The following is a 13241-nucleotide window of genomic DNA, read 5'->3' as shown; positions in this document are numbered from 1 at the left end:
TATGCTTCTACTTGAACAGAACCAAAGCTTTCAGAAAGACTGAGCAACTACTAGTGGCATATGCTGCAGGATCACAAGGAAAGGCTATCTCAAAGCAGACTATTTCTAAGTGAATATGCCACTGCATTCATTTCTGCTGTTCATAACATGGCAAGCCAGTGCCTAAGGGCATTAGGCCACATTCAACTAGAGCAGCAGCCACTTCAGCAGCCTTCCTCAGGGGAGTACCAACCAAAGACATTTTAGAGGCTGCTACCTGTAGTTCAGTGCACACCTTTACAAAGCACTATAATTTACCACTCTACTCTAAATCCAGGGCAGGCTTTGCCACTGCAGTTCTGTAGGGCCTCATAGCCGCTCCTAATGCTATATTAGCTCCAGCCTCCCAGCCATAGCTTTGGAATTCAACCCAAGTGTAATGACTGCAACAGTGAAACACGAAGAACATAGTACAGTTGTGTACACTTACCATAAATGTAGATGTTTGAGTGTATTCACTGTTGCAGTTCAGGTTACCCTCCCACCATCCCCCATTTGGTTGCTGTAACTTATCTGCACTTCTCTAATCTATAAAACCTATGTGGTGTATTTGCTTGTAGATGAAGTATAATATATTTTGGTGCATGCATGTTTTATTGGCATTTTTTTAGCCTACCCTTTTGGGGGGCACCTGACATCTGGGGCAAGAAAAACTGAAGAAAATGGCGTCTGCTGCATCTTTTATACCCCTGGCGCACTGACGTCAGGGAAGAGGTGACAGCAACCGACGCCAGACCTAGACTTTGGAATTCAGGCCGACTGAGGTTAGCCTGCCAGCAGGATAACCCAAGTGCAATGACTGCAACAGTGAATACACTCGAACATTTACATTTATGGTAAGTGTACACAACTGTGCTATACAGCTGTACCCAGACCAAAAGTGCAAAAACTCATTGTAAAAAACACAAAGTAAAAATGAATTAATTTTCATTATTGTGTCAACAAATAACCCCTACTGAAATACATTATAACATTTTAATCTGGAAGCTTCATTCACTACAACTCCCAGAATGCACTTCTCTGTTTTGCTTTATTGCATACGATTAAGCAGCGTAACACCAAGAAAGGTATCTCATGACATTTGGTTATACTGCTTAATAGTTTGCACTATGAAAAACCCATGAAAGGGTGCTCAAACCTATTATTTTTACAATACTGTACTGGGCCTTAAATCAGCAGTGTAGAAAGGTTTACCTGAAAGGAAAACAAAATATAAAGCATACATTTTACGCAAATACAAAAATACTGAAAGAAAACAAGCCATTCATTTGTAAGCGTAACGGGTAATGCACAGTTTATCACCTTGGCTAATTTAGTTCAGGTTTGAAATACTGTACGGTGTAGGAGTAGGGGCGTTTGCCTTGGTTTTCTGCATGGCATCTTCTTTGTTGTTGCAATTATTATTGTTATTGGGAAAGGCGTGTTGGTCCTTAGAGTGTTGAAGCAGTAGTCCTGTTTGAAGCTTGACTTGTTTTACTTTAGTCAGTAGTGACAAGGTACTTCTGTTTTGGGAGTAGTTCTGATTCAATCACCCACGAGCACTCAGCACTGGATGAAAACAGGCAGCAGTCATATAAGGCCACATATTAAGCAAATTAAAAAACAAAACTCAGAGGCAGCAGTTTTATTTATTGTTGCTCCACCCTGTTGATCATTGCCCACCCAACTTAAGTTTCTGGTGATTTGTTAGCTTCAGTAAGGTGAGAACTGGAGCCAGATGTCTATTTAAACGGGCAGTACATCAAATAATATTGTCGCCTCGTAGCAAGAAGTTCCTTGTATCATAGCAAGAAGTTCACTGTTTTCCTGTTTGATCAGTGCACATAGCTTTAACTTATTTTGTTTGGAATATTTTTGTATGTCCTGACTGTATCTTTGTGAAATAAATACATTTGTCTCATCTTAGGATCTAAAAACTGAATCTTTTAACAAGATATGTAGAAGTCAGACTCAGACCATGTACTTAATTGTGATTGCATTCAAAAGCCGGGACTGAGTTTATTTTGTAGAAGCACATATATCGTGTTTACATGGTATCCCACAATTCCATTGGAGTGGGTGTGGCACATAATTATACATGTAAATGTTATGCTAATTAGTATCTCGATTTTTTTTTGCCAGCTGTACCTACTTTTCATGGGCCTTTGTCCAGATTTCTGATATTTCCAGGTTGAGAGGTATGACCAGCATTAATTCTATCAATGCTTCTGGGACTTTGAAGCACCACAGGACTGCCCAAATCAGCTTTCTTGGGGCCTTGTCATATGCTTTTTCCAAGTCTAGGAATGCCCAGTTGGACTCTTTCCTCACCTCTATAGCTTCTTCCCTCTTGTGTCAGTGCAGACATCGGGTCAGTCATGCTACATCCTGATCTGCATCTACACTGCTCATCTCCCATCTTATTTTCTACTACTCTGTGTATTTATTGATCAGTCACCCTCTCCAAAACTTTCGTGCAGTCTGACAGGCGTTTGATAACTCTGTACTGCCCACACTTGTGAATGTCCCCTTTGTTCTTGTACACTGGAACTAGTATGCTTATTCTCCACTCGTCTGGGATTGAAGATGCTAGAGGTGATGGACAGGTGGCAGGATGCAGAGCAGAACATTAGAGCAGAAGCCAAAGTAGCTCCAATTGCACAGAAGATCAAAGAAAAGATTGTACTGGTTCAGACACATGCAGAAAAACAGAAGACAATCTGGGGAAGAAGGCAGGAGGAAACAAGGGCATTAAGCAAAGAGATGAATGGATTGTGTGAGAGAAGACGTGCCACAGTCAGGTATGACTGTCAAAGAAGGTAGGAGAGGGGCATCGAATCAAGAGAGATGGTGACAATTAACACAACACCCCAACCCCATATAGAAAATAAGAAAAAGAGAGTTGATAATGATGTCTCTGCCTCAAGAATGAAAGGTAATAGGTTCAAAATCAGCAGTCACAGTTGAACTTACACATTAAATATATGTAAAATTATCTCCGATATTACACTGATCCTGACACATTAAAAAGATTATAATATCAAACTAAATGCATTGCTATGATTTCAATAAGCATTATATGTTAGATTGAAATATACAATATGTACTTATCAGTAATGGGCAACAACACAAATAACCTTCTACAACTAAGTTTATTTATTTATTTAACATTTGTTTACCGGGAAAGCCCGACTAGGACAGAGCCAGTTTTCAGTGGAGGCTGGGTGAAATGCTCCAGATGCATGTCTTTGTAATGTGAGAGAAAAATGGAACACCTGGAGGAAACCCACATGAATGCAGGGAGGACATACAGCCTCCACACAGAAGGCACCCCAGCCAAGAATCGAACTGGAGAACCTTTTGCTGTGAGGTGACAATGCTAACCGCTACACCTCTGCGCCATCCATTGAACATTTTGTTAAAATTATTAACCGCTATTTAAAAAAATGTATTTTTCAAAAAGTTTTACTCTGTTGCACATTATTAATAATTTATTCTTGAATTCATTATTAAATATATTATTCAGTACATGTTATTTACATATATTTATTCAATTACAAACTTATTGACTTTTGATTTGAAGACTTGCTCTATAATGGATACTGATAAGCCATTTGTCTTGGTTTAACAGTAATAGATAGAAAAGCAATGTTAAGTAATTAATATTTGCACGTCTTTTTACTTATTTAAAAGGAAGAGCAATAGGGTAACTACTGTCAGGAAATGCCATTCTGGTTTGATTTTCTGGTTTTCTGATGACAATCTGCTGCTTAGTTTAAAAAAAAATGAAAGCCAAGTGGTGTTTGTAGTTGAATGTATGATTTGCAGCATAACATCATCTGTGTTTAATTCAGTTATCCAAATCAGCAGATTGAATCATAAAACACATCAACTCCCCTCCCCCAACACACATGCAATAGAAAAAAAAATGAAATTTAAAAAAAAACTGTTATAAAAGGTGTGACAGATTAACAGCAGCAACACTGCACTTTCTAGCAAGAACATTACTAGGGGAACATTTTTTTAATTCACAATGTTGGATGTAAGACAGAAGAAATAAGCAGTTTATGTTTCAACAAGTAAGTGACTACTTACTATTTAATGTTACTGATGCAAAACATAACACAAATGTAGTCATTGCAAACACTTTCATTTTGATTTTGAGTGCAGACAGTTAATTAATGAAATAATGTCTCCAGTACAGTGACCATCTACATTATGTACTAACACCAGGTATTCATACCTCTCAACTTCTTTTGTATAAGAATCCCATACCAAGTCAACAGTAATGGGGACAATGGCCTATACCTCTGTGTGTGTGTGTGTGTGTGTGTGTGTGTGTGTGTGTGGTGTAAATCTGCACTGACACCTGCTTGCTGTCCTGCTGAGGGGGACACTTGTGTAAGTGCATTGGACCAGCTCTGATAAGGGAGGAAAGGGAGTCCTGAGCTGTCATCTATCATTTTCTTTTGCCAGATCACACAGGCATTATAGCAGTGTTTTGAAGAGAGGTGGGAAAAGCCTCAAAGTTGACTGGTATGTTTGATGGTGTGGGTGGCTGTGTAAGTGTGGTGTAAATGTTATGTGTAATAAAATGGAAAGATTGAGTAAAATTGTGCTCATTGTAGTCCCTAGCGATTTCATTATTGCTTGACTGTGACATGTACATTGTCCTGTGTTTGTCAGTACATTGTATGAGTGCCCTGTTTGGAGTATGATGTTACTGCTACAGCTGCAGGTTCTGTTTCAGTTCATGTGTGTCATGAAATATGTACATGCCTGTGTGATTTAGGGTAGTTGCAATGGAGAAAAGATGAGTAGTCAGATTGCTCATCAGCGTATCCCACAAGTGTCCTTAATTTTGGATTATACTTTTGCTCTGACATACTACAATCCGTAAAGCTTTTTGAAAAAGGTGTTAAAAGTCGCATGAACAAATAATCAAATCATCTCCGTTTTCTCTGTGAACTCATAATATACTGTCTTCAAAGACTTGTTGTCATTGCAGTCTTTGAAGGGAAATATTTTAGCAAAATTGTTCTAGCTACCTGAAACTGTCTGTTCTTTGAGCTTTGAAGACTTACTGAATGCTTTAAATTTGCAGAAAACCTTGCATGGTTACCTCATACAAGACTTCCAGTGTATTTTATCAACAAATGCTAAATTCCTTGATCTTCTTGTATATAACTTGTATTGTAATGTTTTAGAGATGTCAGTCTTCTTTCACAAGTAATTCATCCCCCTGTTTAAAAATATATACGATTTCATGTCTCATTTTTAATTTCTCCAAATCTTTTGGGTTTCTATTACTATGATGGGAATGGACCCCATTTCTAAGTCATAGCATAAGTTCATGAAATTGGTATTGTTTTAATATTTGATGTCAGCCAAAAGTGTCTTTTGTGGCACCCGCAGTGTGTCCAGTAATGACTCCTGCAATTTGTACAAAGTTACATGTAATGGTAACATATCTAAGTACGACTGTAGAATTGTCGATTCTTTTTTATAAGACCTGTTCCTCCTACTACTGTTGGAACTGTCTGGGTATCTTTCTTCCACATTGCTTCTGCCTGCAAATCCTGATATTTTATGACTTTGTGTCTCTCTGTACACAAGACAGTAGTGATTTCAATGATTAATGCTTCTTTTGTCTTCTTTTCATGGACCCCTATATTTCTTGCATCTGTCTTTTTAAACTGCTGGTAATGGTTGATCCCGTGTGATGTAGACTTCATCATTTTCTATGATGTTTTGTGGCTCATGTTTCCAGTGTTTTTCAGCTACTTCAATATTGTAATGTTTGCACAATCCCCAGTGCAACAGTCTTGCCACGTTATTATGCCTTTCGGTATACAGTCCTTCTGCCATTAGTATATCACAACCAGCAACGAGGCATGCAACTGTTTCCAATTCTGTTTTACAAAACCTACATTTGTGTGTTTCCCAACATGTTCAGTAGACTTTGTAAACCAATGTGTATGTAGCCCACTATCTTGGGCTGCCAATATTAACCTTTCATCTTTTGGTTTGAATTCGCCTCTCCTTAACCATTCCTGTGTCCATTCCTGATCAACATGAGGTTCTTCCAGAAGTTTTCTATACTTGCAACTATATTTATGTATTTTCTACATTTCTTGCCTTCTCATCTGATCCTTCACCTTATATTCTTTCTTTTGTTTTTTGGCACATTCAGTTGCTGCCTGATTTTTATTTACTTGTGGTTCGATTTCCATTCCTGCTTGATGCCTACATGCTTCTGCTAGACTAAGAAGGGAAGTCATCTTACATTTATTCTCCTCATATTTCAAAACATTCACTACGTTTGGGTCTTGTGAGGTCACCAGATATGTGTGCAGTCCCACAGTTCCAGATCTATACATGTAATCAAGTTCAAGGAGGCCCATACCTCCTTTGGAATGAGGTGTGTATATATAATCTTGGTATGCACTGATTTTTATAAATCATTTGATGAGCATGAAGCATCCTTCTTGTTTTGCTGTCTAATCTATCCAACACCTTTTGGGGTCAGTCACTCACTCACTCCAAAACTGTAAGTTAGGACAGGAAGAGCAAATTGGTTGATTAATTTAAGTCTTCTAAAATATTCCTTACTAAGTTTTATTTGCATGTGTTCATGTTCTATTGTTGATCCTTCATCAATTCTCAAATATTTATACAGTCCTTCTTACTCAAGTTCTTTTATATCACATTCTTGTCCCAAACTGTTTCCTCGTACACAAGAGGATGAAAAAAAGAATCCTTTATTCCACAAGTGCGGTTAAGCGCTTTCAACTAGATACACCAGTCTTCTTCAGAACCATTTTATATTGCATATATCCTGGTATATATAGGACATTTTTTGTTTAGTTTTTTGCAAGATGGTTTTTTAATATTACACATTTAGTGTTTATCATGTGTTTTTAATGCAGGTGTTTAAGGAGATCTATTTCTTTAAAAGTTTTGGCGGACTTTTTGAATGGCTCTGGCTATATATACCAGGATATATGCAATATAAAATGGTTCTGAAGAAGACTGGTGTATCTAGTTGAAAGCGCTTAACCGCACTTGTGGAATAAAGGATTCTTTTTTTCATCCTCTCGTGTACGAGTATCCTTGAAGGTGGTTCCTGTTCCTTATATTTTTTTCAGTTGTTGGTTCATTTTGACATTACCAAACTGTTTCCTGTCTCACAGTATGTATGTTTTTATGTTATACTGGGCTATCTCCAGACTATTGCAAGCCTAGCCTATAACCAGACCTCAGAATCAAACCATGTGTTTTGCATGTATGACGTTAAGACCTTAACAGTTATGGAAAATCTTCCCCCTTTTTTAATGTGCTTATTCTAATTGTAACAAGTCTGATCATATGACCCTAGAAAGCTTTAAACAAAGTAGCTGTACAAGTATTGTAAATGCAATTTTTGAAAGGATAGTTCTACAACTGTTGTCAAGTGGACTCTGCTGTAGTAATTGTATGTAACTAAAACTGTACTCTTTTGTCGTTTACTCTACTTGTGTGTAATTGTCATTATTTTGGTATTTTACTACCATTGTCCCTGAATTGCAGCTGAAAAGTATTCTAGGACAAGTCCAGCTACCTGGTTATCACGTAAAATAAGTCAATAGATTGTCTGTATAGCTTTATATTTAAATTTCTACCTTACACAATGAACACATCAATGTTGCATAACTTACAAATGGAGATGTAATACATTACCTCACTGACTGATAACAAACATTTCTGCTCAGTGTACATACAAGTTTTTGTTCTACTATCATTTGATTGAACTGTTGTTGACTGAAAATCAAATGTTTGAAAGAATTTGACTGAAAAACAGTTGACTGAGAACTAGTTTGACTGAAAACCCACTTGACCTGAAATCCATTTCACTGAAAATCCATTTTAATGAATCACAAATCATTGAGAATATTCAACATAAAATACAGCATAAATTAGTTTTTACAGGAGGAAATGCCCCCTCCAACCCCATGTGGAGGGGATTTGTCCCCCATACCCCTTAATTATGTATATTAATTCCACAGCCACACAACCACTTGAGAAAAGAAAAAAACACCAAATGCAGCGAGTCAGTGTTGGGGCACAAGCACTCATTTACTGAGTATTGTGTTTTTCTTTTATTTTATTGTGTGGTTGTGGAGTTAGTATATATACTTAAGCAGGGGTGGGGCAAATCCCTCACATGGGGATGCAAGGGAGGTTGCACCCCTGCAAAACACTATTTTATGTTGTATTTTCTTATGGCGAATATTTTCAGTGAGTTGTGATTCAGTGAAATTGGTTTCGGTCAACTGTTTTTCAGTTAAATGGGTCTTCAGTCAATTTCTTTTCAGTTAGGTAGGCTTTCAGTCAATTAGTTGTCAGACAGATTCTTTCAAACATCTAATTTTTAGTCAAGTACAGTTCAATCAAATGATCGTAAACCACATTTTTATTACTTTCATTTTACAAATATACTGATACAGTACCTTATGGCTTTCTTACCGTACCATAGATTGCTATTGTATATTAATCATCGCAGCACTAGTTTCAATTATTTGTTTTAGATTAAATTGCTTATAATACCATTTTATACATAGTTCTGTCTTTCATCCTCTCCAAATGCTCTTTTTTCATATACTGATAATCAGTTTTTGCGGTTCTTAAAACTGTGACAGTATTCAGTGTTAGATTTCTCTGCTGTCATGATGTAGTGTTTGAATGCATCATTCTTGATTTCACGTTTCCTAATTGCCATTATATTTACCATTGTTTACTTAGTTGTTATTCAAAATATTCCAAATCTGATGTCGGCATGTTGCATAATGATTGTTCGAAATATTGCTTATGTGATGTTAATAATGTCTCTGATGCATGTCTTAGGGGCTTTTCTCCCTGGAACTGCACAAAGAATTGTATTCTTCCATCTGAACATTCCTTTGTATCAAATGAAGCTTAATTAATTACTTAATTACTCATTATAGTTTTCATCCTGTTGCTACCTTTGACTGTATATAACAGTCACAATTATGTGGTTAATTGTCAATAAAATCATATTTAATTCTAAAAAAGTATACCAATAATATATGCATTTGGTATGTTGCTTATGAAAATGGTAATTATTTGTCTTTCTTTAGTTGACAGAAGGCCTGAGTGCGATAACCTTGTGAAACAGGAGTCATTAAGTGATTTAAAAGACAAGGCTAACCCTCCTGTCACTGGACTGCAGATTCATGAAAGAGGGTATACGAGTTCAAGCAACACAGATATGGAGAAATGTATGGGCTTAGATTTAAGTCTGCTTCATAAGAACATGACACATGAATTTCCCAAAAATGATTGTGAAGGTGCCAAATGTGACAAGGTTTTTGAAGCATGTGGAGTCTCTAGGGATACGCAGATTCAAACAGAAGAGAAAGCATATGATTGTGCTAAGAGTGAAGAGAGTTCTGGACAAAATAAATACAGTGCAATACATTGGCAGATTAATTTTAGAGAGAAATATTATAAATGCATTAAATGCGGCAAGAGATTTTACCAGAAGCTTAATCTTGTATTGCATCAGCAGATTCATTCCAGAGAAAGTCCATACAGGTGTGGAGCATGTGGAAAGACTTTCTGCCATCGGTATAAACTAAAAGAACACCAGCTGGTCCACTCCAGAGAAAGGCCACACAAGTGTGGTGAATGTGGCATGAGATTTAACCTGAAGAACGCCTTACTGAATCATCGGCAAATTCACTTAATAGAAAAGCCTCTAGAATGCACTAAATGTAACAAGATTTTTAATGATGCCTTCCGGCTAAAGGTGCATCAGTACATTCATGCTGTAGAAAAGCCATATAAATGCTCAGACTGTGACAAAACTTTTGGCTATAAGTATAGTTTAATGGCTCATCAACAGACTCATTTTTTCACAACACTAAGTACTGAAGAGGACCTGAAAGTTAAAAAAACTGGGAAACCAGACCAAGAAAAAGATTATTCATGTACTGTTTGCAGCAAGTCTTTTAGCAGAAAATGCCAGTTAGTGAGGCACCAGCAAATTCACAGCAAAGTAAAAAAGCGACTTTTTATGTGTGCTATGTGTGATAAGACGTTCTGCTTCAGTAGTACCCTGACCATGCACCAGCGGATATGCTATGGAGATGCTCCATACAAATGTGATATGTGCAACAAATGTTTTAGTATTAAGAGAGAACTAAGAAAACATCGATTAGGTCATTCTGGACCTAAACCATTTAAATGTGATATATGTGGTACGGGATTTGGTCGGAAGAGTTCACTGAAAATACATCAGCAGTTTCACAGTGACAAACCATACAGGTGCTACAGATGTAACATAGGTTTTGCTGAAAAGTCTGAACAGAAGTTACATCAGCAAATACATTCTAATGAGAAACCATACAAGTGCACTAAATGTGACAAATGTTTTGCTTGGAAGAGCTACTTCAAAATACATCAGAGAATTCATTCTGGTGAAGGAATGTTTAACTGTTCTGTTTGTAATAGGAGTTTTGCCTGGAAAAGTGGCCTTCGGCAACACCAGCTTACTCATTCAAGAAATAAGCCATTTAATTGCGATCAGTGCGATAAGGCTTTCAGCAGCAAGAGTTGTTTGACAAGACACTCCCGTATTCACACGGGGGAGAAACCATTTGCATGTACAGAATGTAACAAGTCATTTGCACAGAAAAGCAACTTAACAGCACATCGGCGAATACATACGGGAGAAAGACCGTACAAATGTGAGGAATGTGATAAGGGATTTGCCCAGAAAAGTGGCCTTAAAATTCATCAACGTATTCACATGGCAGACCGACCATTTAAATGTGATGAATGCGATGAAAGCTTTTGCCAAAAAAGACAGCTAAAAATACATCAACAGATTCATGCCCTGGGCATTAAAAAGTTGGACCTTGAACCCTTAAGTACTGATTATGGAGAATTGCCTGAAAATGATTTATAAATGTTTGGAAGAAGCTTGATGCATTAATATAAGAAAAGTGAAGAAAGGTAGAAGCAGTTGACAAACCGTACCAGTGTGGGATTAAGATATACTATATGTTTTAATGTTGTTTGAGGGCATTGGGTATAGTAATGAACTTTAAATTATGACTGCATTATGTTAATGATATTTATATTTTCTTATGAAAAATGGGAGACCATGTTGATGTCTCTGTGTGAGCTAAAGAACATACTGTGAAAAATATTTGATGACTATTACTGTACTGAAATTGCAAAACATAGCTTAAATTAAGATTCAGGTTTGCTATTACTCCAATACTGAAAAACCATGAACTTCTGAGCAATAGAATCGGAGAAAGAATGAGTAAAACACTGGGGTGTAAAGACGCACCGTTGCATTAGTGCTTAAGGAAGCAAGGCAATCGAGCAGAGTCTTTCTCTACACTTAACATGCTAGCAGCATGCTGTCCCTTGGCAGACATACATTTGTTAGAGAGTAAATAAATGCCTGCATAAAGAGTGCCATCTTGGCTTCTGTACCATCTCCCAAAAGTATTGCCTTCACTAACTGCACTGCTGTATGATTTACTTCCTTTCTTTTTGTCTTTGATCTTCTTAAAAATGCACTGTACTTGTCCTTTGCCAGTCAGTCCATTCAAAAACATTAAAATGTGTAGATCTGTTATCTGAGGACTGCATAGTGTGTGTGCATGTGCGTTTGTGTGCGTGCGTGTGTGTGCCCGCATGTGTGTGTGTGTATGTGTCCGTGTACGCATGTGTGTGTGTGTGTGTGTGTGTGTGTGTGTGTGTGTGTGTGTGTGCACGTGCTCGCACATGCACGTGTGTAAGTGTGTGTGTGTTGCTTACCTGTGTTAAGTGTTGGAAAATGGTAAGACAGATGTCCTCTTAAAATCATATTAGATCCTGCGGTATAAAAGAAATGATTTGCTGAGGTGACACCAATAGAACCAAGTCCATAAGCTTCAGAAAAATTGTGTTGTGACTGTTGTTGACCTTCATTATTAATTTTGTCTTTTTAACCTTTTTTTCTACCAAAATCCGATGCCATCTAGGAAAAATGTTTTTATACTCTTTACAAGTGCAGGGAGTCATTTTGTCTTGGTGAAGGCCAGACTTATCCCCTGTAGTGATGATTCAGTGTGAACATTTCATACGGACAGAAATCAGAAGCTAAGAATACCAGCAATTGTGTCTGAAGTTATTCTGCAAAACTGTCATTTTCCATGTTAACTATGTAAACTTGATATTTCTTATTCATTTGATCACACTTGAAAATAGACCTTAATTTCTGGGGTTTTTTCTAACCAAATTTTCAGTATATACATTCAGTGGATGCCTTAAACAAGATATGTGCAAATTGTAAATGCAGTGCTGCTAGGAAGTTTCATTTCTATCAGTTGATTTTGTTGCTCTAAGCAGGAAGATATACAGTCTCTTGAAAAAAGATGTGCATGTACAAATGGTTTACACAGAATAAACTCATTTATCCACTATGCTGTAAGGCTAACAGAAAGCATGAATATACTATAGATCCCTGAGTGACCTTATAAAAAGTAAAATACATACAAATACATATACACATCCATATCTGTATCTTTCTATATTTAGATAGATATTATGACAAGCTTGAGTCCAAGGAATTAGCTTTGTGATACACTTTGGTTAACAACAGGTAAAGTAAGGTACAGGGAATGTTGTCTTTTGGCTTTTCCCAGTTAGGGGTCACCACAGCGGAACTCCGGTCCGCTAATGATTGGCAGTAGATTTTGACGAACGCCAAGGTGCCAGCTCGATGTTCAACCTTCAACGAAGGCACACCCATTTACGCATGTCTTTAGAACGCCCACCCAACCACAGGGAGGGCATGCAGACTCCACACAGAAGGCGCTCCCCGCACTCCAGCCGAGAATCGAACGGGAAAACCTCTTGCTGTGAGGCAACAACGCTACCGCTGCACCATGGGAATATGGTTTTCAAATCTGTTTTCTTTTAACTCAGAATGGAAGCCTATTGCCACTGTAACACAAGTTTACGAAAATAACATTGATAGTTTCAAAGGATCAGTGTTTGCACTTGCAGATTTAGACAGAAGCACAAATCCACATTTTTATCTTCTCTCTCTGTTTTAGTATGGTTTGATTAGGCTTTCTCAGGCTATTGGGATCCCCTTCAGTTGATCGAACTTTTAAAAGTTCGAAGCCCAAATGGCCGAGACCATATGATCAAACTTTTAA

The 13241-nt window shown here is 37.4% G+C and overlaps 1 protein-coding gene across 1 annotated transcript in view; it reads left to right on the top strand.

The window, feature by feature from the left end:
• Positions 1-11669, top strand: part of LOC122797151 (zinc finger protein 345-like) — a 118848-nt gene extending 107179 nt beyond the window's left edge. Inside the window, exon 4 of the mRNA XM_044065958.1 lies at positions 9156-11669. Within this exon, the coding sequence (XP_043921893.1) occupies positions 9156-10987 (1832 nt within the window). The 3' untranslated portion in view covers positions 10988-11669. The remainder of the gene's footprint in view (positions 1-9155) is intronic.
• Positions 11670-13241: the final 1572 nt, after the last annotated feature.

Source organism: Protopterus annectens, chromosome 3.part0 (genome assembly GCF_019279795.1).
Source record: "Protopterus annectens isolate FY-2018-M chromosome 3.part0, PAN1.0, whole genome shotgun sequence".
Taxonomy (NCBI): Eukaryota; Metazoa; Chordata; order Ceratodontiformes; family Protopteridae; genus Protopterus; species Protopterus annectens.
Note: the sequence above shows the minus strand (reverse complement) of the source record. Positions and strands in the feature narration are given on the sequence as shown.